Genomic DNA, 27,832 nt, shown 5'->3' on the forward strand with positions numbered 1-27,832 from the left:
CACAGTCCGACACTCTATCCACTGTGCCACCACCTGGTCAGGCTGGAGACACCAATTTATAGCTAGTAGATCAGAAGCACAACCTGGACTTGCAATTGGCATCTGAAGGTGTTACGAATTTCTTCACGGTTCAGACTCGCAAGGCAAAAGACACACCAGATTCTATATACACCGAGCAGAGAGCTGAAACTCTTATGTGGAATCAGCCTCTAAAAACAGTGCCTCTGTATATTTCTTGAGTTCCAAAAACCGTAGCTCAGTAATTAAAACTAGAAAGTTACACAAGCCTTTTTGCCCATCCGTTTCATCCCCAACCCTGCATGTCTACTATTTCTTTTCATGAACAAGGACACAAGAAGAGTCAGAGTCTCAGAGCTTGTCAATCACAAAGGACATCTGGTTCTTGCAGGCATTCCTCCAAGAATCCTGTGCACATGCACTTGAGTAACCCAGGCCAGTGTCTCTCCATGACCAACCCACTCCCAGATCTCCTGTCTCCAATTAACCCTTGCCCTGCAGTTAACTGCCGTTTATACTGGTGCAGAGTCGTCTCCTACATGAAGGGGAAGCAGTCTTGTAGGATTAAGCCCTTAACCTGTGAAATGTGATGCTACTTCTGAATAGTGTCAGAATTATTAAATCATTAGACACCCAACTGGTGTTGAATTACTTGGTGTTTGTGTGTGTAGGGGGGAACACACATGTTGGAATTGGGTGCAGAATCTCATCGTATATTTTACCTTCATCCAGATCTTTATTTCTTCATATGGCTTTCAGTTACTGTGTATTGTCTTTGTTTTATCTTGCAGGACCTTCTTAAGTAATTTTTTACAGTGTATATCTATTGGTAATGAACTTCCTAAGCTGTTTTTTTTAACCCTTTGAGTAGTACAAATGTTCATGTACGTCCTCGTGCCTCCTGATCATCCAGAGTATGATCAATTTATTTTAAAAATGTGTAAGGCAACATTAAAAAAGGCAAATGTATGTTCTTCTGGTTTCCATAAATTGGTTATCAAACAAACATGATTTGAAGTTAATAAAACTGGAACTAATTTCATTTTTTGAAAAATAAAAAACTCACTCCCGGGGGTCAGCAAGCATGAAAAAAACTCACTACTAAAAGGGTTAAGCTAAGAATTTCTTAATTTCTCTCTCACTTATGAATGTCAATTACTGGATACAGAATTCTTGGTTTACAGGGTATTTTTGTTTGTTTTGTTTAGCACTTTGAATGTTCAGCTCATTGTCTTCTGTCTTCCAAAGTTTCTGCTGAGAAATCTGCTGTTAATCTTATTGAGGATCTCTTCAATGTGATGAGTCACTTCTCTCTTGTGGTGCTTTCAAGATTCTTTTTTCCTTTGCTTTTTGAAAATTTGATTATGCCCTGGCCAGTTGGCTCAGCAGTAGAACATCAACACTGCATGAAGAAGTCCCAGGTTTCATTCCTGGTCAGGGCACACAGAAGAGGCAATCATCTGCTTCTCCCCTCTCTCCTTCCCCTTCTTTCTCTTCCCCTCCTAAAGCCATGGCTCGATTGATTTGAGCATGTTGGCCTGGGCATTGAGGATGGCTCCCTTGAGCCTACATCTCAGGTGCTAAAAATAGCTCATTTGCAGAGCATCAGCCCAAGAAGGGGGTTATCAGGTGGATCCTGGCCAGGGCACTTGTGGAAGTCTGTCTCTGTATCTCCCTTACTCTCACTTAAAAAAAATTCTTTTTCTATTATAAGGTGTTCCAATGTAAATCTATTTGAGTTCATTTTACTTGAAGTTTGATGAGCTTTTTAGATGTTTATATTTATATCTTTCATCAACTTTGAAAGTTTTTCAGCCATCATTTCTTCAAATATTCTCTCTACCCCTTTCTCTCTTCTCTTTCTGGCATCTCCATAATGTATATGCTAGTCTACTTGATGGTGTTCCCTCATAGGTCACTTGGGCTCTGTTCACTTTTTTTTTTTTTCATTGATTTGAGAGAGAGAGAGGAAAGGAGGGGGAACAGGAGAGAAAGAGAGACACATCAACTTGTTGTTCCACTTAGTTGTTTCATTTAATTGTGCACTCATTGGTTGCTTTTTATATGTGTCCTGACTGGGGATTAAACCAGTGACCTTGGCACACCAAGACAATATTCTATTCACTGAGCACCTGGCCAGAGCCTCTGTTCACTTTTTAATCTTTTTTTCTTTTTGTTCCTTGGACTCAATAATTTCCATTGTCTATCTAAAACTTTACTGATTCTTTCTTCTGTCTGTTCAAATCTGCTATTGATTTCCTCTAGTGAAATTTTTCTTTTAATTTCAGCTATTATACATTTTACTTCCAGAATTTCTTTGGGGTTTCATGTCTTTTTTTTTCCCCGAAGGCAAGGAGCAGACAGACAGACTCCCACATGTGCCCAACTGGATCTACCCGGCATGCCTACCAGGGGGCAATACTCAGCCCCTCTGGGGTGTTGCTCTGCTGCAATCAGAGCCATTCTAGCACCTGAGGCAGAGGCCAGGGAGTCATCCTCAGTACCCTGGGCCAACTTTGCTCCAGTGGAGCCTTGGCTGTGGGAGGGGAAGAGAGAGATAAAGAGAAAGGAGAGGGTAAAGGGTGGAGAAGCAGTTGGGTGCTTCTCTTGTGTGCCTGGGCCGGGAATCGAACCCGGGACTTCCATACAGCAGGCCAACACTCTACCACTGTGCCACCCAGCCAGGGCTAGGGTTTTATGTCTTTATTAACATTTACATTTTGTTCATACATCATTTTTTTACTTTCTCCACATATACCTTAAGTTGTTTGAGCACCTTTCAGATAGTTGTTTTAAAGTCTTTGTCTATTAGATATGCTACCAGGTAATTTTTCAGATTAGATTTTCCTGTTTCTTTGTATGCCTTGTGATTTTTTTTTCTGTTGTTGAAAACTGTACATTTAAATACAAAATGTGGTAACTCTGGAAATCAGAGTTTCCCCCATCCTCAAGGTTTGCTATTTTTTGTTATTATTATAGTTTTTTTTTTAGTTGTTATAGGTTGATTCTTCCAAGGAGCAGCCGGGTGTGTAAATGTAAGGTCTTCTGACGTTTTTCTGAGCCTTCAGCTTACCCTGGCTATTCATGGTGACTTTCTAATTTTCTCCATATATGCGGTTGTTTTTTGAATGCCTTAGTCTTTACTATCTGGCTCCCAAAAAGAGGATTAAAAAATAAATAAGGGGGGGAATGGCACCCTCCCTTTAAATCTCCTGGAAGTCACTTCGGCTGGAGGGAGAGAGGCTTACAACATGGAGGAAGCTGCAACAACACTGACAGGCTGCCTTTTGTCTGCAATTCTGTGGTCAGAAGCTCAGTCAGTGAGCAGAGCACAGATACTTAATGTTTAGATGACCAGATGCTTTTTGCTCACACTGGTCCTGCAGGATGTGTACAAGCTGCTCCAGGAACACATTCACAGCTACCTGCTACAGGGCTGGGGTTGGGGGATGAGTAGCTGCTACTATGCTAAGAGCCAGAGCTGGCTGAAATTGACCCAAATTTACCATCCAAGCCTTGTCCTGGAAGTTGTCAGCCTTCATAGACTCCAGAATACTTTAGTAGGCTCTCCACCTATTTCATTTCTAGGAGATACCATGATAAATTTTTGAATGCCAAAGATCTCTGTGAGATCTCTATTCTTATTACTGTTTTGTCTTCACTAGCCAATGTAGTAACCATGCCCACCTTATCTTTGGCATGTGTCACCACTTCCCTACCACCTTGGTCTCATCCTACCTATTGCACTTAGAGGTCCTGTTCAACAGTAGACAATTCCACTAGAATTTCTGACCTATGAAGAAGATCCACCAAAGAGCTCTTCAAAGATGCCAGGACTTCCCCTTATAAATTTATTTCTGATAGCTACATGACAGTTAATGATAATGATATCATTGCATCTCCTAGACCCTCTCAGTGTATGAAGACAAGCAAGTCTTAAATGACAAAGTGCTCCAATCTCCCGAAATCTGTGTGGTTATTTTTTCAACTTTATTGAGGTATAATTGACAAATAAAAATTATATGTAATTAAGGCGTACTATATGCTGTTTTGGTATATGCATGCTTTGTGAAATTATTACCAAATCAAGCTAACTAACACTGCCATGATCTCACGCAGTTATTCTTTTGATCCTTGTGGTGAGAAACTTGAGATCTACTCCCTTAGAAAATTCCAGTATTACTGTAATAAATACAGTATTATTAACTATAGTCACTGTGCTGCACATTAGATCTTCAAAACTTATTTGTCTTGTATAACTGAAGCTTTATGCCCTTTGACAAACATCTCTGCATTCTGTCCCCTCACCCGGGCCCCTGGGAATCACCATCTATTTTCTGCTTTCACGAGTTTGACATTTTTAGATCCCACTTAGAAGTGATATCATGAAATATTTGTCTTTCTGAGTCTGGCGTACTTTATTCAGCATAGTGTCCTCCAGGTTCTGAGCCTTTGAAGGGCTTCCTCTACAGCCGGGGTCAGCACATTACCACTGACAAACTGTTGATGTGTGGCCTGTAGGCCAAAAATTATTTTCATATTTTTTAATTGAAATAAAATCAAAAGGAGAATACTATTTTGTGACATGTAAAAATGATGTGGCCCTGGCCAGTTGGCTCAGTGGTAGAGCATTGGCCTGGCGTGCAGGAGTCCCGGGTTTGATTTCCGGCCAGGGCACACAGGAGAGGCGCCCATCTGCTTCTCCACCCCTCCCCCTCTCCTTCCTCTCTGTCTCTCTCTTCCCCTCCCGCAGCCAAGGCTCCATTGGAGCAAAGTTGGCCCGGGTGCTGAGGATGGCTCCATGGCCTCTGCCTCAGGCACTAGAATGGCTCTAGTTGCAACAGAGCAATGCCCCAGATGGGCAGAGCATCGCCCCTTGGTGAGCATGCTGGGTGGATCCCGGTCGGGCGCATGCGGGAGTCTGTCTGACTGCCTCCCCGTTTCCAACTTCAGAAAAATACAAAAAAAAAAAAAAAAAAAGATATGAAATTCACATTTTAGTGTTTGTAAACTTTAATTGGAACACCACCATGCTTGTTTATTTATAAATTATCTTTGGCTGCTTTTCTGCTATAATGGGAGAGTTGAACAGTTGTAACTGGCACTGGCCTGTGAAACCTATGACATTTCTATCTGGCCTTTTATAGAAAACGTTTGCTGACTCATGCTCTACAATATACCAAGAACTTCTGATATTTCAACCTGGTATTGGTTACCTTTGAGTCCACATATCAGTCAACCAAGCAAACTGTCAGAGTCATCTTTAGCTCCTCAAGTTCAAACATTGGATCCAGAATCTCTGCTTAGTGGGCCAATAGCAATAAATGTGGCCTGATCTAACTTTATATTCTTCCATCCGATTCCACACCCTTAAGATGTACTTTCACACCCAGTTTCCAGTTTTAGGTTGCTATCAGTTGGCAAACAGAAATTGGTAGTCATTTGGTGTTACATTGCACCTCTTTGTGGGTCATATTTTGTTCTTCACCCTTTGGATTATGTTGAGACTGGGCCTAGTTATAAGTTTTAGAAGCAAGAAGAAGCCATAGGAACAGGTCCTAAGAAGGATCTGCAGAGTCTTGCCTGGCAACTACCTTAGGGAAGGCCATTACAGTTTCTTTAGGCAAGAGGAGACTAGCCCCCTCAGCCAGGGGTGCAGACTGCTTCTGTGAACCAAGAGGATTCCGCAGAACTGGGAGGTGTCGGGTCCCAGGCTTATTAGAATCTGCTCATATGCCTCCATCCCAGTGTTCCAGATCTTATTCCTCCCCAATCAAGGCCATAACTTAACCAGAAGAGACCCTGTGAGGTCGGAAGTTCCGTCTGTGTTCTGACCAGGTCGCCCGCAGGGAGTGACTGCGAGTTCGGTGTGCGGAACTCCCAGCCTCAGTGGCGGTGGGAAACTGCAGGCACAGCCACTTTCAAGTCCCGGCACTGATTTCAGCTGGAAATTTAAAGCCCCGAGCTCACCATTTCTGCCCCAGTTAGAAGCAACCAACTAACCCCATCCCACTCTTTATTTTCACTAAATTGTCCTACAGAGGCAAATCCTTGGTCACCCAGAGCCTTGCATTCTATAGGAAACTGATACAGGAAGCTACAGATAATGATCTGCAAAACTGTTTTCCCATTTAGGGTCATGAATGATCAAGGTCCCCTTTACCCCTGGCAACAGGTCATTAATGACTTTAAATATAATTAGATCAGGGAACCAATTCCAGAAAACCCCAGAACTCATCCTTAAGACCTGTTCATTCTGGAGCCACCATGAGACCAAATTCTGTGTCAGCAAAGCAGCACCACTGATACACACAAATTGTCACAGAAACTTGACCTTTCTCAATCGTGGGAACCAGTTCAGCTGTCTCTATAAGGCTGTTAACTCTGTCCTCATGGTGGAATTTGAAGCCCATGGGGCAGGCAGTCAGGAAAGGAAGATGATGTAAGGTTGGGGAGAGCAAAAACAATCTGGAACCCATAGCACAGCTGGAGTCTGTGAGTATGGTCTGAACTCCATTATTCTTTTTGCCTTCTACTTTGGTGGTGCAGGAGCCCTGCTGAAGCCAGGACCCTTCATGACAGAGTTAAGAACACGTGGCCCAGAATTTGGAGAAGGTGAAGGAGGATCCAGAGGGAGAGGGAGCAGTTTGCAGGCCTAGTTGCTACGTGTAAGCCACAAAGGCTGCTGCTCCAGCCTCTACCCAGCCAATCTTCTACAAGAACATCTTTGTGGCCCTCCTAACTAAGTGTAGCATATAGGAAGGGGAGTTCTGGGAAATGAACCTAGACAAGTGGACACATTGCAAAACCAACTCAGAGGGTATTTCTTTCTTTTTATTGTTTTAATTTTTTTTTTTTATTAAGTGAGAGGTAGGGAGACAGAGAGACAGACTCCTGCATAAGCTCCAACCAGGATCCACCCCGCAAGCCCCCTACTGGGCGATGCTCTGCCCATCTCGGGCCACTGCTCTGTTGCTCAGCAACCAAGCTATTTTAGTACTTGAGGTGAGGCCATGGAGCCATTCTCAGTGCCCTGGGCCAACCTGCTTGAATCATTTGAGCCATGGCTGCAGAAAGGGTATAGAGAGAGAAAGAGAGAGAGAGAAAGAGAGAGAGAGAGGGACAAGGGGGAGAGGCAGAGGTGGAGAAGCAGATGAGCACTTCTCCTAGGTGCCCTAACCCAGAATCAAACCCAGCACATCCACACATCGGGCCAACTCTCTACTGCTGAGCTAACCGGCCAAGGCCTCAGAGGATGTTTCAAATCCTGTTTGATCTCCCACCAGCAGGAGCTGAAGCACATTGACTCACTAACCTCCTTAGAAGCAAACACACCTCACTGAAGCGTGCCCTGGAGGGCCCTCCCAGGACACCAAGAAAAGTACAATCCAGCTTTATATGAGTCAATCAGATTCTTTTCAGTTAATGTGTTTTGGCCTTAATTTTTCCAGAATAAGAACCTTGTCAGTATTGTTCTCAGGAGGCTGGCTGCGTTACAGGAGCCGCTCCATTAGCTCTTGGCAAGTGAGGAAGAAGCTTCAGTTCAGACACTACCCAACAGAAAAAAGTGTCTTATGCCAGGAGTTGGGCAGCAGAAGACAGCCTTTGGGGATCATTGGGGGGCACTACTGGAGAAATTTCTAGATGTCTTTTCCAAGTCTGAGATTTATTGTTCTGTTCCTGGATGTCTCAACAGACACTAGCAATTGTTTTCCCTGATGGTATTCATGATATTCTGGACTCAACTAAAAAACTACATTTGCTGGTTTCTTCTTGTATCAATAGATAGAAGTGTCCAATCAGAAGCATGTAGAAATCTTTTGCCCCCCCCCCCCCAAAACTGGAATACTGGAAACTCTCTTTAAAAGGAGCTGAGTTACCTAGTGGTATCTTTCTTCCACCTTTTCCCTTTTCTTTTTCTTTTTTTCCTGGAATGTGGTGTGACAGCTGAGGCTGCTGCAGCCACTTGCTGCAGATTAGAGATTAGAGCCATATTCTAAGGATAGCAGAGCAGTAAGTCATTAAAAGTCTGGTCCCCTGTGACATCAAGGAATGCCTTCCCCAGCCTCGGACTATATACACTGTAGAGTTCTGTTATAAAAGAGGGGAATAAATCACCTTTAAGCCACTGTTGTTTCTGGTTTAAGTCTCTTGCAGTTGAATAAAATTTCTGCTTCCAGAATTCTTGCTATGTGAGATAACGAGTTCCCTTTGTGGCAAGCTGTACTACTATTCACCAATGTCCAGAAGATTGTGGTTTTCTGCCCTCTTGAACTCAAATATGGCCTTGTAATTTGCTTTGGCCAGTGAAATGTAAGCAGAAATGATTTGTGTCCCTTCCTGGCACTGGCTACAAGTGCTTATGTGTGTCCTCTCTCATTCTTTTCTCTTTTTGACGGTCATAACCAGAAATGTTTCTGAGAGTGTCTTCTTCATCAACTGTGGTCAAAACATTGCTCTCAGCTGACCCCTAATGAACATGTAGCGTGAGTGAGAAACAAACCATTGTTACTGTGAATCACTGAGATTTTGCAGTTGTTTATTACTGTCCATTTTCAGCAAAAGTAGGCTGACTTAATACAGGGAATTAGAGACAGGCAAGCTCTTTGGAAAGACCAGTGGAGTGGGCTCTAGACTACAACTTTGTAACTGATTCCCAGAACAGGGCTGTAGGGAACACCTCCCTCCTCCTGTAGCTCTCCTTTTCTCTCACGTGCAACTCCCACACTCTCAACACTTCTGATAGCAAATGTGTGGATTCTTTTCCCCACACCAAGCAATTCTCTGTGACACCAGCTGGGTGTGCTATAATTCAATTCTATCCAACACTGATTGGACTTAGTGTAGACCCCACAGGTTAGGGGCTCAGTCTCACAAGACTGCCTCCACCGCTTCAGATGCCAATTACAATTAGGTCCCCAGATTCTCAACAACTTCTGTCTCACTTGGCTACATAAATCGGAGGCTCCCATGACTCCCCACACCTTGGATTTGACTGTTTCCCTGTGCAGCTCACAGAAACAGGGAAACACATTTACCAGTTTATTATATAACAACCAATACGAAAAGATACAGTTGAGCAGCAAGATGAAGAGATACGTAGGGCACGGGCTGAGAGAGTCTCAAGCACAGGCGCTTCTGTCCGTGTGGAGTTTTGCTGTGTCACTGTCCTAATATGTGGATGTGTTCACCAACCTGGAAGCTCTCCAAACACCGTACTATTGGGATTTTTATGGAGGCTTCATCATGTAGGCATGATCGATCATTAACTCAATTTCCTGCCCCTCTTTCCTTATTGGATGATAGAGAACGAGGCTGAATGTTTTAAGTTCCTAATGATGGCTTGGTCTTTCTGCTAACCAGCCCCCATCTGGGAGCCCATGAGGCACTGCCTCATTAGCATAAAAGACACCTTTTCATATGTCCCCTTGCACAAAAATGAATTCAAAATGGATCAAAGGCCTAAATATAAGATCTGAAACAATAAATTACATAGAAGAAAACATAGGCACTAAACTCATGGACCTTGGCCATAGAGAGCAATTTATAAATTTGACCCTAAAGGCAAGGGAAGAAAGGCAAAAATAAATGAATGGGAGTATATCAGACTAAGAAGCTTCTGCACAGCAAAAGAAAGTGACAACAAACAAATAGCCAACTAAATAGGAGATGATATTTGCACACAACAATTCCGATAAGAGGTATACTCTTGTTGATAAATATCACCCTGTTAAATGTAATTTTCTAAATAAAAATGAATGAATGAATGAATGAATGACACTCCTATCACCCAGGACATTCCGAAGGATTTGGGAGCTCTACACCAGGAACTAGGATCAAAGACCAAATATCAGGAGGCCGCATTGTATATGACACCTTCAGAGTCCTGAAGAATCTCTCTCTGATCCATGACCAGAAAGTCTTCACCAACCAGGGCATAACTGTGTTTTTGTTTTCAATGTTGCTGTGTTTTGTACTGAGGTATAACTGACATGTAGTAAAGTACACAGATCTTCAGCCAGTTCTGAGCACTACACATATCCCTGTAATCCGCACCGCAGTCAGGATACAGAACATTTCAAGAAGGTTCCCTCATGCCCCCTCAGTCAACCCCCAGCCCCACAGTAGAGAAGTAGAGACAACATAATACTAGCAGCAACTGTATTTCTGACTTCTATCACCATCGATTCGTTTTGTTTATTCCAGAACTTCAGATAAGTGAAATCACACAGTCTGAGCTCTTTTATATCTGGCTCCATTCATTCGGATAAGGCTTTTGAGATGGACCCATGCGTCGTGCACACCAGTAGTTCCTCCCTTGTGTGGCCGAGCAGTATTCCATCACACGCATATGCCCCAGTTGGCATCTACCCACCTAGGCATGCTGATGGATTTTTAGGGTTGTTTCCAGACTTTCTTCTTCTTTTCTTTTTTTACAACTATTGCTGTTAACTAAGAACATTGATGTACAAATGTTTGTGTGGACATCTGGTTTCCTTTCTCTTGGATGGATATCTATGAATTGAATTGCTGGGTCATACGCTAAGGGTACATTTATTTATGTTTTAAAGAAACGGATAGTTTTCTAAAGTGATTGTACCAATGGACAGCAATGTATGAAAATTCCACTTGCTCCATATTTTCTTTAACACCTGGTATTGTGAGTCTTTTTCATTTTGGCCATTCTGTGTGTGGAGGCGTCTCATTCTGGTTTTCATTTGCTTTTTGCTGATGACTAAGGATATCGAGCATCTTTTCGTGTATTTATTGGCCATTTAGATAGCCTTGGTGTGTATGTGCAAAACTGCATCTTAATGCCCACAGGCTAGTGACTGGACGCTGAAGTGGTATGACCCCAAAACTCATCACCTCACAAACATACCGGCCAGCAGAAAATAGCCAGTAGGACAGAAGGATGTTCTTTTTGGCCTCTAAGTCTCACAGAAGGGCTTCTAATTTGTAGAACTGAATCCACATCCAGAACATACGGTTAGCTTTTCCATCTCTACCCCATGAAAGATGAAATGAGGGGCGAAGGACACAGAGGGCCACCCCCGGCCATGCAGTAGCCCAGCTCTGTCCGCAGCTGCCCCGCGGGTCAGGCCTTCTCCTGAGCTGGTGAGCCCTCAAGTCCAGGCCATGCCCCAGTGCTGGCACTTGAGAGGGTGTTAGACCCCAAGGATACTAACTCACAATGAATCCCATCATAACAGAGTACCTATTTCTCCATGTTTAAGACACACCTTTTTTTGAAAAATTTGGGGTCTAAAAACTGAGTGTGTCTTAGACAATGGTTGTGGCATTTCAAATGCCATAGATGGAACTGGGGATGAGGCAACATATGAAGACAGTGATTTGTCATCAGACACACATGAGGACAAGCTAATAGATGGGAGTTTTGACAGTGATGAAGAGTTGTATGAATTTTATGTTGAATAAAACTTGAGTTCAATAACTTTATATAATACTTTTTTTTTCAAATTTCGGGCCCCAAAATTAAGGTGCATTTTATACATGGGAGTGCCTTATACATGAGGAATACAGTATATTACTTTTTGAATATCTTTCAATCCAACACATGGTATGAGGGAGGGAGGCTCTGTGTAGTAAAATATTAACCTTAGCCTAGGAGAGGGCTGGCTTTTGCCCTCAGCTCCTGTAACGTAAGACCCTAGAATGTTCTGCCTCTAAAAAGTCTTTGTTTACCTGGAGGCTTTGGACCATCCCAAATATTTCTAACTATGGGATTGGTGGTGAGGTCTTTAGGCCACAGGTGCCAGCTGAGCCTCAAAGGGGCTGAAAACTAAGGTGACCGTGTGGGTGGTGAGTGATGTCATTGTAACAGAGCTCCCATAAAAGCTCTGAACTCTGAGGCTTGCAGGAGTGCCTCCGGTTCATAGTACTTCATGCATGTTGTCCCACATTGTTGCCAGAGGGTAGCACTGTCCACAGTTCCATTGGGAGAGGACAACCGGAAGCTTTGTGCTTGGAACTTTCCTGGTCTCTGCCCACATGTCTCTTTTCTTGGCTAATTCTAATCTGGTTTCTTTCGCTATAATAAACTATAAAAACCATGAACATAACAACTTTCAATAAGTTAACTGAGTCCTTTCAATAAGGTAAGAGAGTCGGTTCAGTGAGTTAAGTGAGTCCTTGCAGTTGGTGTCAGAAATGAGAGTGGTGTTGGGCCTCCCAAGCTCTGTAGTGTCTTTGTGCAGACAACTGATGGTCTCCTCCGACAGAGCAGCCTCTGGTCTCTGGCTCAGAGCCCTCGGCCAACCGCTCAGTTCCCAGCTAGAATGCAGTTCATCTTTTCTCTTGTTTGTTTTCAATGGGCTTATCTTTATGGCTATCTTCTACTTATATCAAGCAGTACTGGTTTCCCATATATGAGTGTAACTTCTAAAATAAATGTATGTAAGTTAAAAAGAGAAGTAGCAATATGTATGTGTATATATGTAATATATATATATATTATACATGTCTGAATGATATTCCCTCCTGATTGGTTAGGCATCTGTTCTGATTAGTAGGTGGTGGGTGCCAATCAATAAATATTTCTAGTATTCTCCCTACATGTATATAATATGTAGCTTGACCAGGCGGTGGCGCAGTGGATAGAGCATCGGACTGGGATGCAGAGGACCCAGGTTCGAGACCCCGAGGTCGCCAGCTTGAGTGTGGGCTCATCTGGTTTGAGCAAAAGCTCACCAGCTTGAACCCAAGGTCACTGGCTTCAGCAAGGGGTCACTCAGTCTGCTGAAGGCCCGCGGTCAGGGCACATATGAGAGGGCAATCAATGAACAACTAAGGTGTTGCAATGCGCAATTAAAAACTAATAATTGATGCTTCTCATCTCTCTCCGTTCTTGTCTGTCCCTGTCTATCCCTCTCTCTGACTCACTCTCTCTGTAAAAAATAAATAAAAATTAAAAAAAAATATGTATATCACATACAATGTACATCACATATATAATATACATATATTACCCATAATTTAAGTATATACATAATGCAGAATTTTTATATCACATATTTACACTACATATCACATATGTTATTTGTTTTCATTGACTTTATCTTTCTGGGTATGTTCTATTTATATGAAGCAGTACTGTTTTTATATCCATGATAGTTTCCTTTAAAATAACTTGAAGTTAAAATGGGTGTTGATTTCAAAAATAAAGGTAAATAATAAGACAGGTAAATTAAAATTGTGGCAAACATTGAGATGACAGTTATATTACTTGATACATTGATATTTTCTTTTGTATTTGATTACTTCTTTTTCTTTCTTTTTTATTTTTTATGCTACTCACAGTCCACTAAATTGATTTTCTCATCCAGGAATAAGCCATGACCTGTGAAATATTGTTATGCAATCACCTGTGAACAGGACCTTGTCTCTTTACTTTGGCCTGATAACCTTTAAACCTGAGTCGAGGCCTCTGCCCCGAGCCCTGTGCTGCAGCGGCCTGCTCTGGCCTAACCTGACTAAGCGCCTCCTCTCAGGCTGTGGAACCCAAGAGCCTCCAGGAAGTGCCCCTGGGGCCTGTGCTCTTCCTGAGCATGCTCTGTGAACCCGGGACCCAGGAATTCTCCACCCAGACTGCTCTGAGCCCACTCCCGTGCCTGTGCGGTCTTCTTGGTGGGCACACCCTTAAATCAAGAAGCAGCCCAATCAGTAGGCTGGGTGTGTGGATGAGGCTTGGATGTACAGGATGAAGCTTGGGTGTCCACACTCATGTAAGGTCCACACTCGTGTGTGTGTGTGTGTGTGTGTGTGTGTGCGCGCGCGCGCGCGCTGAAGGGACCCAGAGTGTGAAGGGGGTCACCATGGGCCCAGGACTTCCAATGAGCTTGCTCAGGTATGAATGTTACCTCCCAACGTTAGGGGTGAGCTGACATTGGACACCAGGCTCTGTGCATGGAGCAGGCCAAGGGTCTCCAGGTGACACGAATCCAGCATGGATCCGAATCCCTGCAGCCCCTCCCCAATCCCTCCCATTTCACCCCAAGCTGGCTTTACTCACTATATTTCTTGCCTTGGTTTTTGAGTGTGTGACCCCTCACGTAGTCCTCAGGAAGCCTGTCCCCAGCCCCTGCTACTTTCTTCCACCCCCCAAACCCCCAGTCATGAATGATCACAGACCATGAGACAAGGATTATGGTGCTTTACTTTTCTTTCTAACAGAATGGTCAATGAGAGGGCCAGTGCCTGGGGGGCGGGGCCGCCTTCAGGGCAGACGGGACTGGGAAGGTAGGGGGCTCAGGCTGTCAACCCCAGCTCTGGCTCCAGCCGTGTCTTCCCTCTCAGGCTGGTCTGCAGTGACTATCCTGTAGGTTCTGCGAAGGGAGGGAGGAGGTGGGCATGGTGAGCTGGTGGTGGCTCGGTCTCAGGTGCCCATCGGGACATCAGCCCTCACTTCTGATGGGCTCACCTGTTAGAATTCCGGCATAATCGGGGCAGCTGCCTACACTTGCCACCTGTGGGTGAAGGGAATCATCCAATCATGAGTTGGAACAATATTGATTTCTGTCTGTATGTGCTCTGGATGCTGGAGGACAAGGCCCGTCAGCCATGCTCCTGGGGAAGCACCACGGCAACTGAGCAAGTGATTGATGTGAGGCAGACAGAGGAGCAGGTGCATGGCCCAAAGGAGGCTCTTCCCCCACACACGGAGGAGCACTTTGGAAACCTTCCTAACTTGTGTTATTTATTCATTCCACAAATGTGTATTGTGCACCTAAGTGGCCAGGCACTGATTTAGGCACTGGGGACACAGCTAAGAACAAGAAGACTAAAATCTCTGCTTTAGTAGAGCTGACTTTTAGTGGGGAGACCAACAATGAGATAAATAACTAAGTTAAGTGTAGGGATGGTGGTAAGTCAGATGGTGATGAGTGCTAAGAAGAAAAAGCCAGGAGCCTGACCAGGCAGTGGTGCAGTGATGGAGCGTCAGACTGGGATGCCGAGGACCCAGGTTTGAGACCCTGAGGTTGCCAGCTTAAGCGCAGGCTCACCAGCTTGAACCCAAGGTCACTGGCTCAAGCAAGGGGTTACTCGGTTCTCTGAAGGCCCACGGTCAAGACACATATGAGAAAGCAATCAATGAACAACTAAGGTGTCGCAGCGAAAAACTAATGATTGATGCTTCTCATCTCTCTCTGTTCCTGTCTGTCTGTCCCTCTCTCTGACTCACTCTCTGTCTCTGTAAAAAAGAAAAAAAGAAAAAAGAAAAAAATTAAGAATAGAACTACCATATAACTCAGCAATCCCTTTACTGGGTATCTACCCACAAAAAAAAAAAAAAAAAAAAAAAAAAAGCCAGGAAGGAGGCAGAAGACCTCAAGGAGGTGAGGGAGTGGCCATTTGAATATCTGGAGGAAAGGTATTGTATTCCATGCAGAGTGAACAGTCAGTGCAAAAGGCCTGGGGTAGGGACAGGTGGGCTTAAGGAACAGCAGAGAGGCCGGAGGCTGAACCACAATGAATGAGGGACAGTGGATTTCAGAAGACATAAAGAACTCCTGGCCACCACTCTTGCCTTTCCATCTCTGGTCTCTTCTAACCACTTTCATTATTGCCACATGCTCAGCTCATTGCTGCATCTAGGGCTCCTCCCTCTACCTGTTTGGTTCTTTTAATCATCTTTCTTATCCTCAAGAATCAGTTTCAACTTTATCATTGGAGGAAGAACCTCTCCCTGTCCCTCTCAGTCATGGCGTGTGGCTTTATTTTCCTCATGTTTACTATCTTTCTCTGTATCCACCCTGCTCATTAGTGCATTTACCTGTTTGCTGTCATCCCCTTCCGAGATGTAAGCTCCCCGAGGGCAGGACCAGCATCACAGCACAGGTTGGGCACAGAGCAGCTGCCCATAAATACTTGTCTTTGGAACAACTGATGGCTCCAGAACCAACATTCAGGCTCTGTCCTCACACAGACCTGAGTCCAGTCCTTTCCTGACTCTTTTATGCTGTGTGACTTGGGGCAAACCCCTCAACTCTGAGCCTCACTTTTCCAACAGGGGAGAGAATAGAGCCAGACACAAAATCAGGATCAATAAATACATGTTGCTTGACCCCGATTCAATGAGGTTCAGGCATGTGTTAGTAATCTCTTTTTATTACTATCAGTGTTCTGCGTCCCACCTTAAGACTAAAAAGATGTGCTCTGGTGAGGTAGCTCAGTTGGTTAGACTGCAGTGATTTTCAACCTTTTTTTTTCCATGGCACAAACACACACTTATTACTAAGGTCAGTGCCCCTGACTAAATACAACCATTTTCATCTCATGGCACAAATAAATTAGTTACTAAGGGAGAAGAGGTCAGGGCCCCTTTTTCTTTAGTAATTAATTAATGAGTGCGTGAGAAACAAAGGTTGAAAATCACTGGTCAGAGCACTGTCCCAATATGCCAAGGTTGCAAGTTCTTGTACAGTCAGGGCACATACAAGAATCAACCAATGAGCCCTGGCCGGTTGGCTCGGCAGTAGAGCGTCAGCCTGGCGTGCAGAAGTCCCGGGTTCGATTCCCGGCCAGGGCACACAGGAGAAGCGCCCATTTGTTTCTCCACCCCTTCCCCTCTCCTTCCTCTCTTGTCTCTTTCTTCCCCTCCCGCAGTGAGGCTCCATTGGAGCAAAGATGGCCTGGGCGCTGGGGATGGCTCTGTGGCCTCTGCCTCAGGCGCTAGAATAGCTCTGGACACCACAGAGCGCCGCCCCAGAGGGGCAAAGCATCGCCCCCTGGTGGGCATGCCGGGTGGATCCCGGTCGGGCGCATGCGGGAGTCTGTTTGACTGCCTCCCTGTTTCCAGCTTTGGAAAAATGAAAATAAATAAATAAATAAATAAAATAAAAGAATCAACCAATGAATGCATAAATAAGTGGGACCACAAATTGATGTTTCTCTCTCTCTAAAAGAAAATCAATAAAAACGAAGGGACTGAAAAGATGCGGCTGTGCTTATTTTCCTGGTGACGAAGTCAGACGAGAGGTAGTGAAAGCTTAACCGACGGCTTGCAAACCGGGGGCCTTCATGTTTTACTTCATGTGCAGCCTTTTAAAAGCTTTAAAAATTAGTCTCTCTGCCTGTCAGTCTCTCTCTGCTCCCTTTCCCATGTGAAGTTGGGCCCTGAGCGGTCACAGTCCCAGCCCCTTGCCCTCTACGTGAGTGTTGGCAGGAGGCACAGGTAGGAGAGGAGGACAGGAGAAAGAGGTTTATACGTCTGGTCTCCTCCACCCTGCTCCCTCCTGGTTGGGTTACGGTGATGTAGTGGCTAAAAACCTCTACGACAGTTCCGTCTCTCACCAGGTCCTGGCACAGCCATCACCCTCCCTCACCCCTTCGGGCCAGTGTAATCACAGCTCCCCATTGCCACTCGTCCTAGAGGCCGTACCATCTCATTATCCTGCCCCATTACATGAACGAGCCAGGCCAGTGAGGGGAAGAACCAAAGTGCCCCCAGAAACAGAGCTCCCCGCTGACCTGCAGCTGACCTCAGATGCATGACTAAGTCCAGCTGCAACCAGGAGAACCACCCAGCTGAGCCCAGCCTACCTTTCCAAATTGCAGAATTGAGAGCTAAGTAGATGGTTGCCACTTTAAGTCACTGAATTCTATGGTGGGTTGTATGGCTATGAAACTAAGGGGTATGCATCATTTAAAATCACCTTGCCTAGGGGACTTCACAAACCTACCTCCCCACCCTGAGTCAGAGGGCACTCCAAGGACACCTCCCTCCCAGTCTTGGTGCCCCTCCCATCCAACACCCATTCTCACTGGTGAGGATGACAATGCCTGTGATGAACAGCACAGCTGCGACCAACAGCCCCTGTTTCCGGAGAGTGAACTCATCTGCAGAGAGAAAAGCGGAGCAGTACAGGGAGAGGGCCTTCACCCTTCTCCCCACCCCCACCCTCCCACGGGTAACTTACCATAAAAGAAGGGGTTGTCCTCGTTTGAATCTTCATCTGCAGGGGACAGACAGGAGCAAGTTGAAGTTCAGCCAAGGTTTTGTTGAGTGAATCAGTGAATGACAGGGTCAGGGAGAGGGGACACCTGTATCTCAGCACTGGTGCACTTAGAACAAACCCCAAAGTCCTCACATGGCACTCAGTCTGGCTCCCGTCACCTCTGTAACTTCACCTCCTCACTTTCCCCACATCATTTGCTCCAGCTCTGCCCAGTGCTGCAAGACCACTTCTGGCCTCAGAGCCTTGGCACCTGCTGCTCCCTCTGCCCAGAATCCTTCTCCAGATGTGCCCATGGTTTTCCCTTCAACTCCTTCTCAGAGAGGCCTTCTTGGCCCTACAGTTTACTCCCCCGTCCCTCTCCCAGCTGTTTTATGCAACTTTAAAGCCACGTGACATATAAATGGTTATTATTTATTGTTCCTCTCCCCCCACTAGAATGTCTGATTCATGAGGCCAGATTTTTGTTGTCCTGTTCACTGCTGTATCCTGGCACCTAGAATAGTGCCGGCCTCGATGAATATTTTTGAATGAATGAATGAATGAATGAATATGACTCACGGGCATATCGTTGGGTTGGATGGTCAGGAAGTGGAAGAAAGAACCACAAGGGGAAGAATTATGGTGCCTCTAAAAACAGAGCTCCTTGCTGGCCCCCAAAATGATCTCAGATGCCTAAGTTCACATGAGAGCAGAAGAATCATCTAGCTGAGCCCAGACTAGACTTCCAAATTGCAGACTCAAGTTTCGTTCTCAAGAATGAAACAAAGGTTGTCATTTTGAGTCATTGAGTTTTGGCATGGCCTGCATGCAGCATTCATTTATGAGTTCATTCATCTATTCAGATATTTACTTCTGAATAAATGTGTGTCTACCCTGTGCCCACCCTCTGCCAGCCTTGAAGTTATGTATTCACCCAAAATATGTTTGCAGAGGACTGTTCTGTGCTGGGCAGTATTCCAGGTGCTAGAAATACAGTGAATTGGAAATAGCCTGTTTACAACCTGGGACTTACTGACCAGCAGGCCTACGGGCAAGGTCTGTCCTCAAGTCTTTGTCTGGAGGCTACTTGGAGAGTGTGGTGCCTTTAGTGAGATCAGCAGGGAGAGTGGCCAAGAGATGGTGGAGGGCAAGAGTGAGCCGAAAGGGGAAACAAGGGGTATCCCTGAACATCTGTATTTGTGAGAACCCCCCACATACACACACTTACACATTTGGTGGGCAGGAACAGGTGTCCCTTATTCCACCCCCTGAAGCCAGTAAGGAATGACAGATGTGGACATACTGAAATAAACCCGCACCCCCTGGTTAAAACCAGTTGCTCCAACCTGCGGATCCCTCTTCTAGGACCTTGTGGACTGCCCCATTAGCCAGGAAGTAAAGGATAACATCTGCAGAGCCAGGCCCAGAGCCTCCAGGACCCTGGGCCAGTTACAGAGACTGGAGGCACTTGGCAGAAAACATTTTGATATCACCTCTGCTTCTGAGTCAAAAATACCAGAGAATTATTCTCTTTAAAAATCACACCTTCCCCACACACACACCAAAGACCTGCCCCTCTGGCACTGAGCAGTGTCCCCCGTGAAGTGGCTATTGCTGTCTGATGTCCCAATGTGAAGTCAGCAGACAGAAAAGCTGCCTCATGAATCCTGAGCTCTCCAGGCCAATCTCAGCGCCTCACCTCCAAAACATGAGTCATTACTGAAGGGTTCTGACAGGTTTGGGAAAGGCTGGCCCAGAGGTAGGGAAGATCAACAGCAGGGGCAGGAGCAGAGATTACAGAAAACGTCAAGGACAACCCGGGTAGCGTGTGGTGTTCAGGCCCCTGGAACTAAAGAGCCTGGGCTCAAATTCTTGTTCTGCCACTTAGGGCTGTGGTCTAGACCCAGCAGATAACCTGTCTGGGCCTCAGTTCCTTCCCTGTAAAATGGGGTTCAGTTCCCACCATTCAGGGTGGTTGTATTAGAGAATACACGACAGCGTAGCAGTGTCCAGCTCTGAGCAAACTCTCAGCAGTTTGGCTGTTATCACCTACTTGGCACTCACTCCTCCATTTTTGGGGGGACAGCTTTCCCTTTCTTGGGTCGGTTGGGGTGGAGGGCGAGTACACTACTCCGGCTTCCCTCCCGTTCTCCTATTGTAACCCAGGCCACAAGGGGGAGCATGTCACCCCGTCTCGCCTTTCCCAGGGACCTTGCAAATTCCAAGCAGGGATTCCGAGAGTAAGCTAAGCGAACCTTGGGAAGCTCTGAGCGGGCAGACGACAAGAGCCATTTCCTCACAAGGTGAAGACGAGCTCCAGCATTAAAGAAACAAAGACAGAGGGAGAGGGGTGCTGTGGGCTTTGTGCTCAGGCTCTGGGCGACTCTGAGGCTCAGCAGCACCTTCTGCCACTTGACTCCGTGACCCGTCAGCCCAGATGAATTTCTCTCACACAAAACCACAAGTCTGAAACAGCACACTGTAACTCGGGTCAGCAAGGACCCGGAGCAAGTGAACTGGAGACGTGATGTTTTCCCAAATGGAAAGTGCGGGCAGAGTTGCTACACCCCTGCTCACCTGGAGAAGTTCCCTTCCCCAAGACCCTGTATTTCCATCTGTCGTAAAATTGTTTAATAGACAGATTATGTTAGAATGAGGTATTTATTGCCACCACTGGAAAACTGTAACAATTATAACAATTGTCATGGGGGAATGGCACGGCCTTAGAGGTGGTCTTCTCACACAGTGCCGAGCACTTCCCAGTAGGGGCTGCTCCTCAAATATGGAGCATCAGCCTGGCATCAGAAGCCACCTTCATCTGGGCTCAGGCCCCTTCCCCACACCTCTGGTAATATTAACTACTCACTGGTCTTAAGGGAAACCACTTCTTCCCTGACTCTTGGTCTATGGAGTTCAGACAGGGCTGACGTGTTCTCCAGCCCCACGGTGAGGGCACAAGACTAAGACCTGACTAATCAGAGCAGTCCATTTCCCAGGTTCCCATTGGCCAGGCACCAGCAGGTGACTCCAGCTGGGTAAAGGAAAGTCAATTCTAGACCTTGGGGCAGACAAAAAGAGATGTGCTCTCGCTGCTGAGTTTGTGACCTATACTGAAAACGTGGGACCATCTTTGCCACCAGAGGGGAAAAGCCACTTGACAATGAAGACAGCAGAGAAAAGCAAGTGGGTCATGATGACTTGAGCTCCTTGATCCAGCCAGGCCTGAAATTGGTACCTCTAGACTTTACAGAAGATATACGGTCAATAAGCCCTCCCCCCCTTTTTAAGTAGGGTTTTCTGTATTTTGCAATTGAAATGCTCCTGCTCTAATGAGAAGACATAAACAAGGGAAACACCCACAGCCACAGTTCCCAGCACCAGCCCTGTGAAGGCACCTGAACAAGAAGGTCTTGAGTCTATCAGGCTTGGAAAATGCTGCAAACCAGATGCCCCTCTTGGGGACACTTGCTGCAAGTAAGCTTTTTTAAGACGTTGAGAAATCTAGCGGGAAGGAAACATGTTTAACTTTATCTCAGAGTTTCACAAAGCACCTCTGGCCACAAACCAAAAAAACTCTTTTGGAAGATGTATTAACAATTCTTCAAACGCTTGCTTGGAGAATCGTCCTGGGGGAGATGATGACCTAGATAGAGAATTAAACAAAACTTGTACGTTGCTGTTCTAGTGTTTGGCTCTACCTTCTATGATGGTCTCGTAAACTTCCGGATCTGCGGTTACAAGCACATCTTCTCCCGCCATTTGCTGCATGTGGTTCTCTGTCTGCGTGGATGTTGCTTCTTCTAAGGTCAGAAGAGCAAAGAGGGGAGGGTAAGAGACGAGTGACTCGGCGACCTGCAGATCCACGGAACAGCTAGTGTCCCTCTCTCCCAATCTGGCTAGCACAGACCAGACATTCACAGACCAAGTGGCCCTGTGGGGGTGAGAAGGGGGACTTGCATACTGCTGCTGGCAGGGCAAATTGGTGCAGACATTTCCAAGTGATCTTTGAAAACAAATTTTAGTTTTCATGTCCTTAGCCCCATACTATTGTGGGCAAAAGCAGGACTTTAGAGCCAGGTTCCTGGACCCTGATCCGAGCCATGTCACTGAAATGCTGTGACACTGTGGATAAGGGACTGAGCTTACATGCCCCTACCTGTAAGGTGGGGGTAATGATCATTTCTACCTCATACAGTTTGTGTGAGGATTGAATGAGTGAACAAGGGTAAAATATTTAGAACCAAACCAACACATAAGTGCTGTAAGTGTTTGATCAAGGAGGAAGGGACAAGGTTGCTCATTGTGGCACTGTGTGTAGCAGATAAAACTGGAAGCGACCAAGGTGCTCATCAAGATATGCATAGCTTCATAACTGTGCACAGGTACCCTGTGGAGAACACAGCAGTGAAAAAGAACAAGGTCAGTGTCTATATGGGAGTGTGGGAGCACTTCCAAACATTACTTCACGGGGGAGGGGCGGGGAGCCAGTTGCAGAACAACAATCATATAATATCCTTAAGTTCACACAAATACACCTCCCAGTCAGCATATTCTCCAGGTCACACACACGGGATACAGCCCCACTGGGGAACTACCCCCAACTCAATGCAAACAATGGGGGCCTCCTCAACATGGGGGGAGTAAGGATGGGGAATGAACAAGGGATTTTTTTGGGGGGGGTATTTTTCCGAAGCTGGAAATGGGGAGGCAGTCAGACAGACTCCCGCATGCCCCCGACTGGGATCCACCCGGCATGCCCACCAGGGGGCAATGCTCTGCCCATCTTGGGGCGTTGCTCTGTCGCAATCAGAGCCATTCTAGCACCTGAGGCAGAGCCCACAGAGCCATCCTCAGCGCCTGGGCAAACTTGGCTCCAGTGGGGCCTCGGCTGCGGGAGGGGAAGAGAGAGACAGAGAGGAAGGAGAGGGGGAGGGGTGGAGAAGCAAATGGGCGCTTCTCCTGTGTGCCCTGGCCGGGAATCGAACCCAGGACCTCTGCACACCAGGCCGACGCTCTACCACTGAGCCAACCGGCCAGGGCAAGGGATTTATTCTCACCTATTACATCTTTATTACTTCCAAGGAGGATGTGTTTATATACTACTGTATTATTAAACATGAATGGAAAAAGTTGAGGAACCCTTTTTGAATTATGTTAGACTCTTAAGAAAAAGTTCAAAAATAATTTGCAAATTCAAAAAAAGGAAATAGATAAAGAGATTCAAAGAAGACGTGAAGGAGGTTGGCACCTGGGGAGTTTCTGGAGTGTCTGCAAAGCTCTATTCCTTGACCTGATGGTGGTGAACAGGGTTCAATTAAGCATAGTTTGCTAATTGCACATTTATGGTTTTCATACTTTTTTACATGCATGTTATTTTTCATGATTCCAAAAGATTTTTTTAAAGAAGTGAGTAGACATATTTTTTATTATTCATTTCAGAAAGGGGAGAGGAAGAGAGAGAGAGAGAGAGAGAGAGAGAGAGAAAGAGAAAGAGAAAGAGAGAGAGAGAGAGAGAGAGAGAGAAGAGAGAAAAGGGGAGGAGCTGGAAGCATCAACTCCCATATGTGCCTTGACCAGGCAAGCCCAGGGTTTCGAACCGGTGACCTTCGAGTTCCAGGTCAACACTTTATCCACTGCACCACCACAGGTCAGGGGTAAGGGGTAAGGGGGGTGTCGAGGAGAACACGGGGGTGGAGGGAGATATATTTGGTGGGACACTTGAATCTATGTAAACACAATAAATTAAAAATAAATAAATAAGAAATGAGTAGAGTTGGCTGGCCACCACAAATGAAATAAACCAGGGGATTCAGAGCTGCGGGGCTAACATGGGTAAGCAAAGACCCAAAGTGTCAGAGGAGGGAGAACACAATGTCTGTCCCCGCCCCCGCCCCGGTCTGCTGCCCCACTCACCACCTGCCTTCAGCGTTGAAGTCTCAGGCGTGGACTGGAGTTCTGGGTGAACTGTGTCTGAAGTCCAGGAACAAGGAGGGAAGAAAGAGAAGATATAGAAAAGGCCTATGAATGAAAGTACGGGGGAATTGCCATGGCAACCCAATTTTGATATAATGGAAATGACGTAACCCGAACGTTTCCTCATTTAAGCAATGCCATGCCAGCATCTCCCCTGCCTCGGGCCCGGCCCTCCCACAGATGCCCATTGCCCTTCTCAGCATCCACCCGCCTCTGAGAAGAGCACCGGAAGTTCCTTTGGGGAACCATCCTTTCCCAACTCTCAGTCTACTTGTCTCAGGGGGGCTGGCACCAGCCCTGCTGGAGGCTGACCATGAAAGCCAGGTCGGGCTAATCAGCTCTCTGGGCCTACGGCCACAATGATAAGCTCACAGTAGGTGTGTGACCTGAGCTTGGTCAATGACACCTGTTCTGGGACGTTTGCTGGATTAGGGAAGGAGAAATTCTCTTTCCTCCAGAATCTTAGCAGATAGGATGAAAGCCGCAGGTATCTAGACACCATCTTGGCTGTATAAAAGGAGAATCTGCCTGAGAATAAAGCCAACACAGAGAAAACAGAACCAAGAGATGAAGACAGGTTCCTGATACCATAATTTGAGAACCTAGATCAAGCCACGCCTGAAAGTCTATGCCTGCACTTTTCAGTTACACAAATTCAAGTTTTCCTGTTGGGTTCTGCTTGAGGTTTTTGTTGTTATTGTTATTTGCAATGACAAGATCTTACCAGACCTGTCGCTCTTTCCTGGGGTTTGAATCATGGCATGACTGTTCACAGTGATCAAGTCTGTTGGAGAAATGGATGTGGCCTTCTCCGATACCTGTCCTGAGAAATCAAGGATGAGAAGCCGGGGAGAAGCCTCTGGTCTGCCTCTTTCCAACACCCCCACTCTGCCCTCCCTTCTGAAACTCTGTGGGGTAACTCAGGAGGTCCTCCAGCAGACAGCTATTTGATTGATCAGCTCTGGTGGCATCAATCCATCATCATGAAGTATGTTTTAAGAAATGTCTGAGCAGGCGATGGCACAGTGGACAGAGCATTGACCTGGGACACTTAGAACCCAGGTTTGAAACCCCAAGGTCACCAGTATGAGCACAAGCTCACCAGCCTCAGCACAGGGTCACTGGCTTGAGCCCAAAGGTCGCTGGCTTGAGCCCAAGGTCACTGGCTTGAGCAAGGGGTCACTGGCTTGGCTGGAGACTCCCAGTCAAGACACAAATGAGAAGCAATCAATGAACAACTAAAGTGCTGCAGCTATGAGTTGATGCTTCTCATCTCTTTCCCTTCCTGCTTCTCTCTGTCTCTCTCACTAACCCAACCTCATGAGATGGGAGAGACAATTTAGCCCAGGCACTGGAGGCAGCCACGGCCCTGATCTCAAATCTCAAAATATGTTCCCTCCAGTAACTTCCTTGCTGCGTCAGCTGGAACAAGTAAAGATCCCACTCTGAGCCTCAGTTACCTCAACTGCAAAGTGAGAATAATTGAATCTACCTGTGAGGGCTGTCGAGCGTGTGAAATGAGATGGAGGGGGGAAGAGTCTCCCCCACTGCTAACATTGAGTCAGTGCTGGATACAGCAACTGCCTTGCCAGGGCACAGCCTCCGTCCTCTCTCTCCTGAGCATCATAGCCACCTCCTCCTTGGTCTCCTGCTCCGTGCACACAGTCTGCTTCCCAAACACAGAAGAGAAGGGAGCCTGTGAACACCTGATGCAGATCATGGCCCAACTGGCTCAGAACCTCCCCTGCCCGCACCTTTCACCTGATAAAAACCCAAGTCCTCACCCTGCCCATAAGTTCCCTCTCCATCTGGTCCGGTCCCCTCTGACCTCTCATATTGCCACCCTGCCCCTTGTTCACCCCAACCCAGCCACTGCCTCGCACGCACCATACTCGCATTCATCATACTCACTTACCCCCCTGAAGGAATACATGAAAACCAGTTCTATCCAGGAGAACCGGTGAAGTCAGGGGAGGGTATGCTCTGGGTTCTGGGGACAGGTAGGATGAAGGATGACTGCATCTGAGCTGCTCCGCTCACAAGCCTCTGGCATAGGCACTTCCCTTTGCTGAGCCTGTTTCCTCATCATAAAGCAGGCAGGGCAATATGTATAGTACAGTAAAGCTGAAGCCAAGACCTGTTCCCACACACGGCCATGTAGAAAGCACCTGCCTGTGTGACCATAACTACTGCCTTCAGGAAGCACTTCCCAGGCAAAGGAGAGACATCTCCAGCTCTTGGACTAGCTCTGCCTGACTCCCCCCCTTTGCCTCACTGTACATCACAAGGGTATCCAGGGTACTGCTCTGCTGGGAGCCCAGGGCTCCTCGATGCTGAGTAGAAAACTGACACCGATCTCCCCTCCAAATCAAACACAGTTCTTGGAGGTGAAATGGACACTGCTCAGCAGGACAGGCTCTGGCCAGACTTGTTGGAAGCAGCTGGACTTGTTGGAAGCAGCCACCCAAGGTCTGAGGTGTCCAAAAAGAGTGTAATCTTGGCCCCTTTGTTAGCACCCCCCAATTCCTGGTGCTGGCTCAATAAAGGGGTGAGGAGACAGGACAGGGCATCCTAACTCACTAGCTGCCCACTCAGCAGTGCACAGGAGGTAAGGCTGGGGCTTCCGGAACAGGGTAGAGACAGGGCTGGGCCTTACCTCTGGTAGGAAGAATTAGGCCAATGATGGTGAGGAGACACAGGCGACCAGAGGGCGACATCTATGAGGATAGCAGAAGCTGGGGTCAGCCATGATGTCAGTAAGGCTAGCCCAGGGTAGTCCCCAGGGATCCTGTGGCCCTCTTCCCTGGCCTGAGCAGCTTCCTCTGGCTTCAAGGACCCCTACCAGGGCTGACAGGAGAGTCTCAGAAGTGAGGGTCCCCCTCTGTCATCCTCTTCTTCCCTCCGTAAGTCCCCAAAGCAAACAAGACTCATCAGACCAAATTGGGCTTCCAGCAGCTGCCACTGTACACGCGCACTCCTGAGGCAAAGAAGCACTTACCCCACCCAGACTGACCCTGCTGGGCACAGGAATAGATCCTTGGGGCCTCTTCCCTCCCTCTGGGGCTGTCCCCAGCGGAGGAGTCAGCAAAGAAGGGAAAGAGGAAGAGTGAGTAATGTGCTTCTGCTATCAGAGGAAAAAGTGAGTTGTGTCAGGACCTCACTGCGGGGACAATAGAGCAGGATGCTGGGCAGATCTGAGAAGGACTGGTCCGAGAGGAATAGAGGAGAGCTGGGGAGACTGAGGCAGGAGGGAGAGGAGCAGGGCAGCTCACCATAGCTGTAAAGCGGAGCAGGCCAGAGAAGTGAGCATGAATGGGGGCAGAGAGGATCCGCTAAGGTCTGTCTTTACCCACCTGGGCCCCAGGCGAGGGCGGAGGAGAGTCGAAGGAGACACTTACGTCCGAGCTAGGGGTCCTGAGCCGGCAGCCTCGTGGAGAGAGGGCAGCGGCGGCAGCTGCGTCCAGTCGGAGGGTGTGGCCAGGAGAGCGCCGGCGGGGCGGGCGGCCGGGCGGGGACCCAGACGGGCTCAGTCATTTCCTCTTGGGTTTCCTGGCCTCGGAGCCCGGGGTGGGAGCAGGAGGGGGGAGACGCTAAGGGTGACGGGGAGGCGGGCAGGGGTAAGAAGCAGGGCTGTGACCTCCACCCACCGGGCCCGTGGCGGGCAAGTCTTGGTTGGGTGGGGCTTCTCCGCGGTGGGGGGCGGGGAGAAGGGGAGGGGTCTAGGGTCTCCGGGCGAGGAGGAGGGAGAGGCGACTGGGGAGGGCGGGGAGGGTAGCCGAGGGAGGGGAAGGGAAACTCGCGGGGCTCGGAGAAAAAGGAGGTGGCTCATGGGGAAGGGGAAGAAGGAGGAACACCTCTGAAGACTTGGGCGAGAGCTACCTCAG

General features: G+C 47.1%; 1 protein-coding gene across 4 annotated transcripts; it reads right to left on the reverse strand.

Annotated features, from left to right (window-relative positions):
• Window positions 1-14,176: 14,176 nt before the first annotated feature.
• FXYD5 (FXYD domain containing ion transport regulator 5) lies at window positions 14,177-27,569 on the reverse strand. 4 transcript variants are annotated; one of them, XM_066349617.1, is made up of 9 exons: window positions 27,347-27,569; window positions 26,605-26,665; window positions 24,673-24,771; window positions 23,892-23,945; window positions 21,674-21,775; window positions 17,958-17,993; window positions 17,803-17,877; window positions 14,459-14,504; window positions 14,177-14,363 (listed from the first exon to the last, which is right to left on the reverse strand). In XM_066349617.1, the coding sequence occupies exons 2-9, from the start codon at window positions 26,663-26,665 to the stop codon at window positions 14,255-14,257; spliced, it is 582 nt and encodes a 193-aa protein (XP_066205714.1). In that variant the 5' UTR covers window positions 27,347-27,569; the 3' UTR covers window positions 14,177-14,254. The 4 variants fall into 4 exon arrangements, with proteins under 4 accessions (XP_066205714.1, XP_066205713.1, XP_066205711.1 ...); XM_066349616.1 differs by having other exon boundaries at window positions 23,889-23,945; window positions 27,302-27,565; XM_066349614.1 differs by having other exon boundaries at window positions 23,889-23,945; window positions 27,347-27,563.
• Window positions 27,570-27,832: the final 263 nt, after the last annotated feature.

The sequence above is a fragment of the Saccopteryx leptura genome, chromosome 9, assembly GCF_036850995.1.
Source record: "Saccopteryx leptura isolate mSacLep1 chromosome 9, mSacLep1_pri_phased_curated, whole genome shotgun sequence".
NCBI lineage: Eukaryota > Metazoa > Chordata > Mammalia > Chiroptera > Emballonuridae > Saccopteryx > Saccopteryx leptura.

Bases quoted from the DNA above. Each gene is read 5' to 3' on its own strand.
- FXYD5 (XM_066349616.1), bottom strand. From the start codon at position 26,665: ATGTCGCCCTCTGGTCGCCTGTGTCTCCTCACCATCATTGGCCTAATT. The intron at 14,505-17,802 runs GTGAGAATGGGT...CTTCACCCACAG, and splicing joins AGGCATTGTCATCCTCACCA to GTGGCAAGTGTAGGCAGCTG. The intron at 14,364-14,458 runs GTGAGCCCATCA...CTCCCTTCGCAG, and splicing joins TTATGCCGGAATTCTAACAG to AACCTACAGGATAGTCACTG.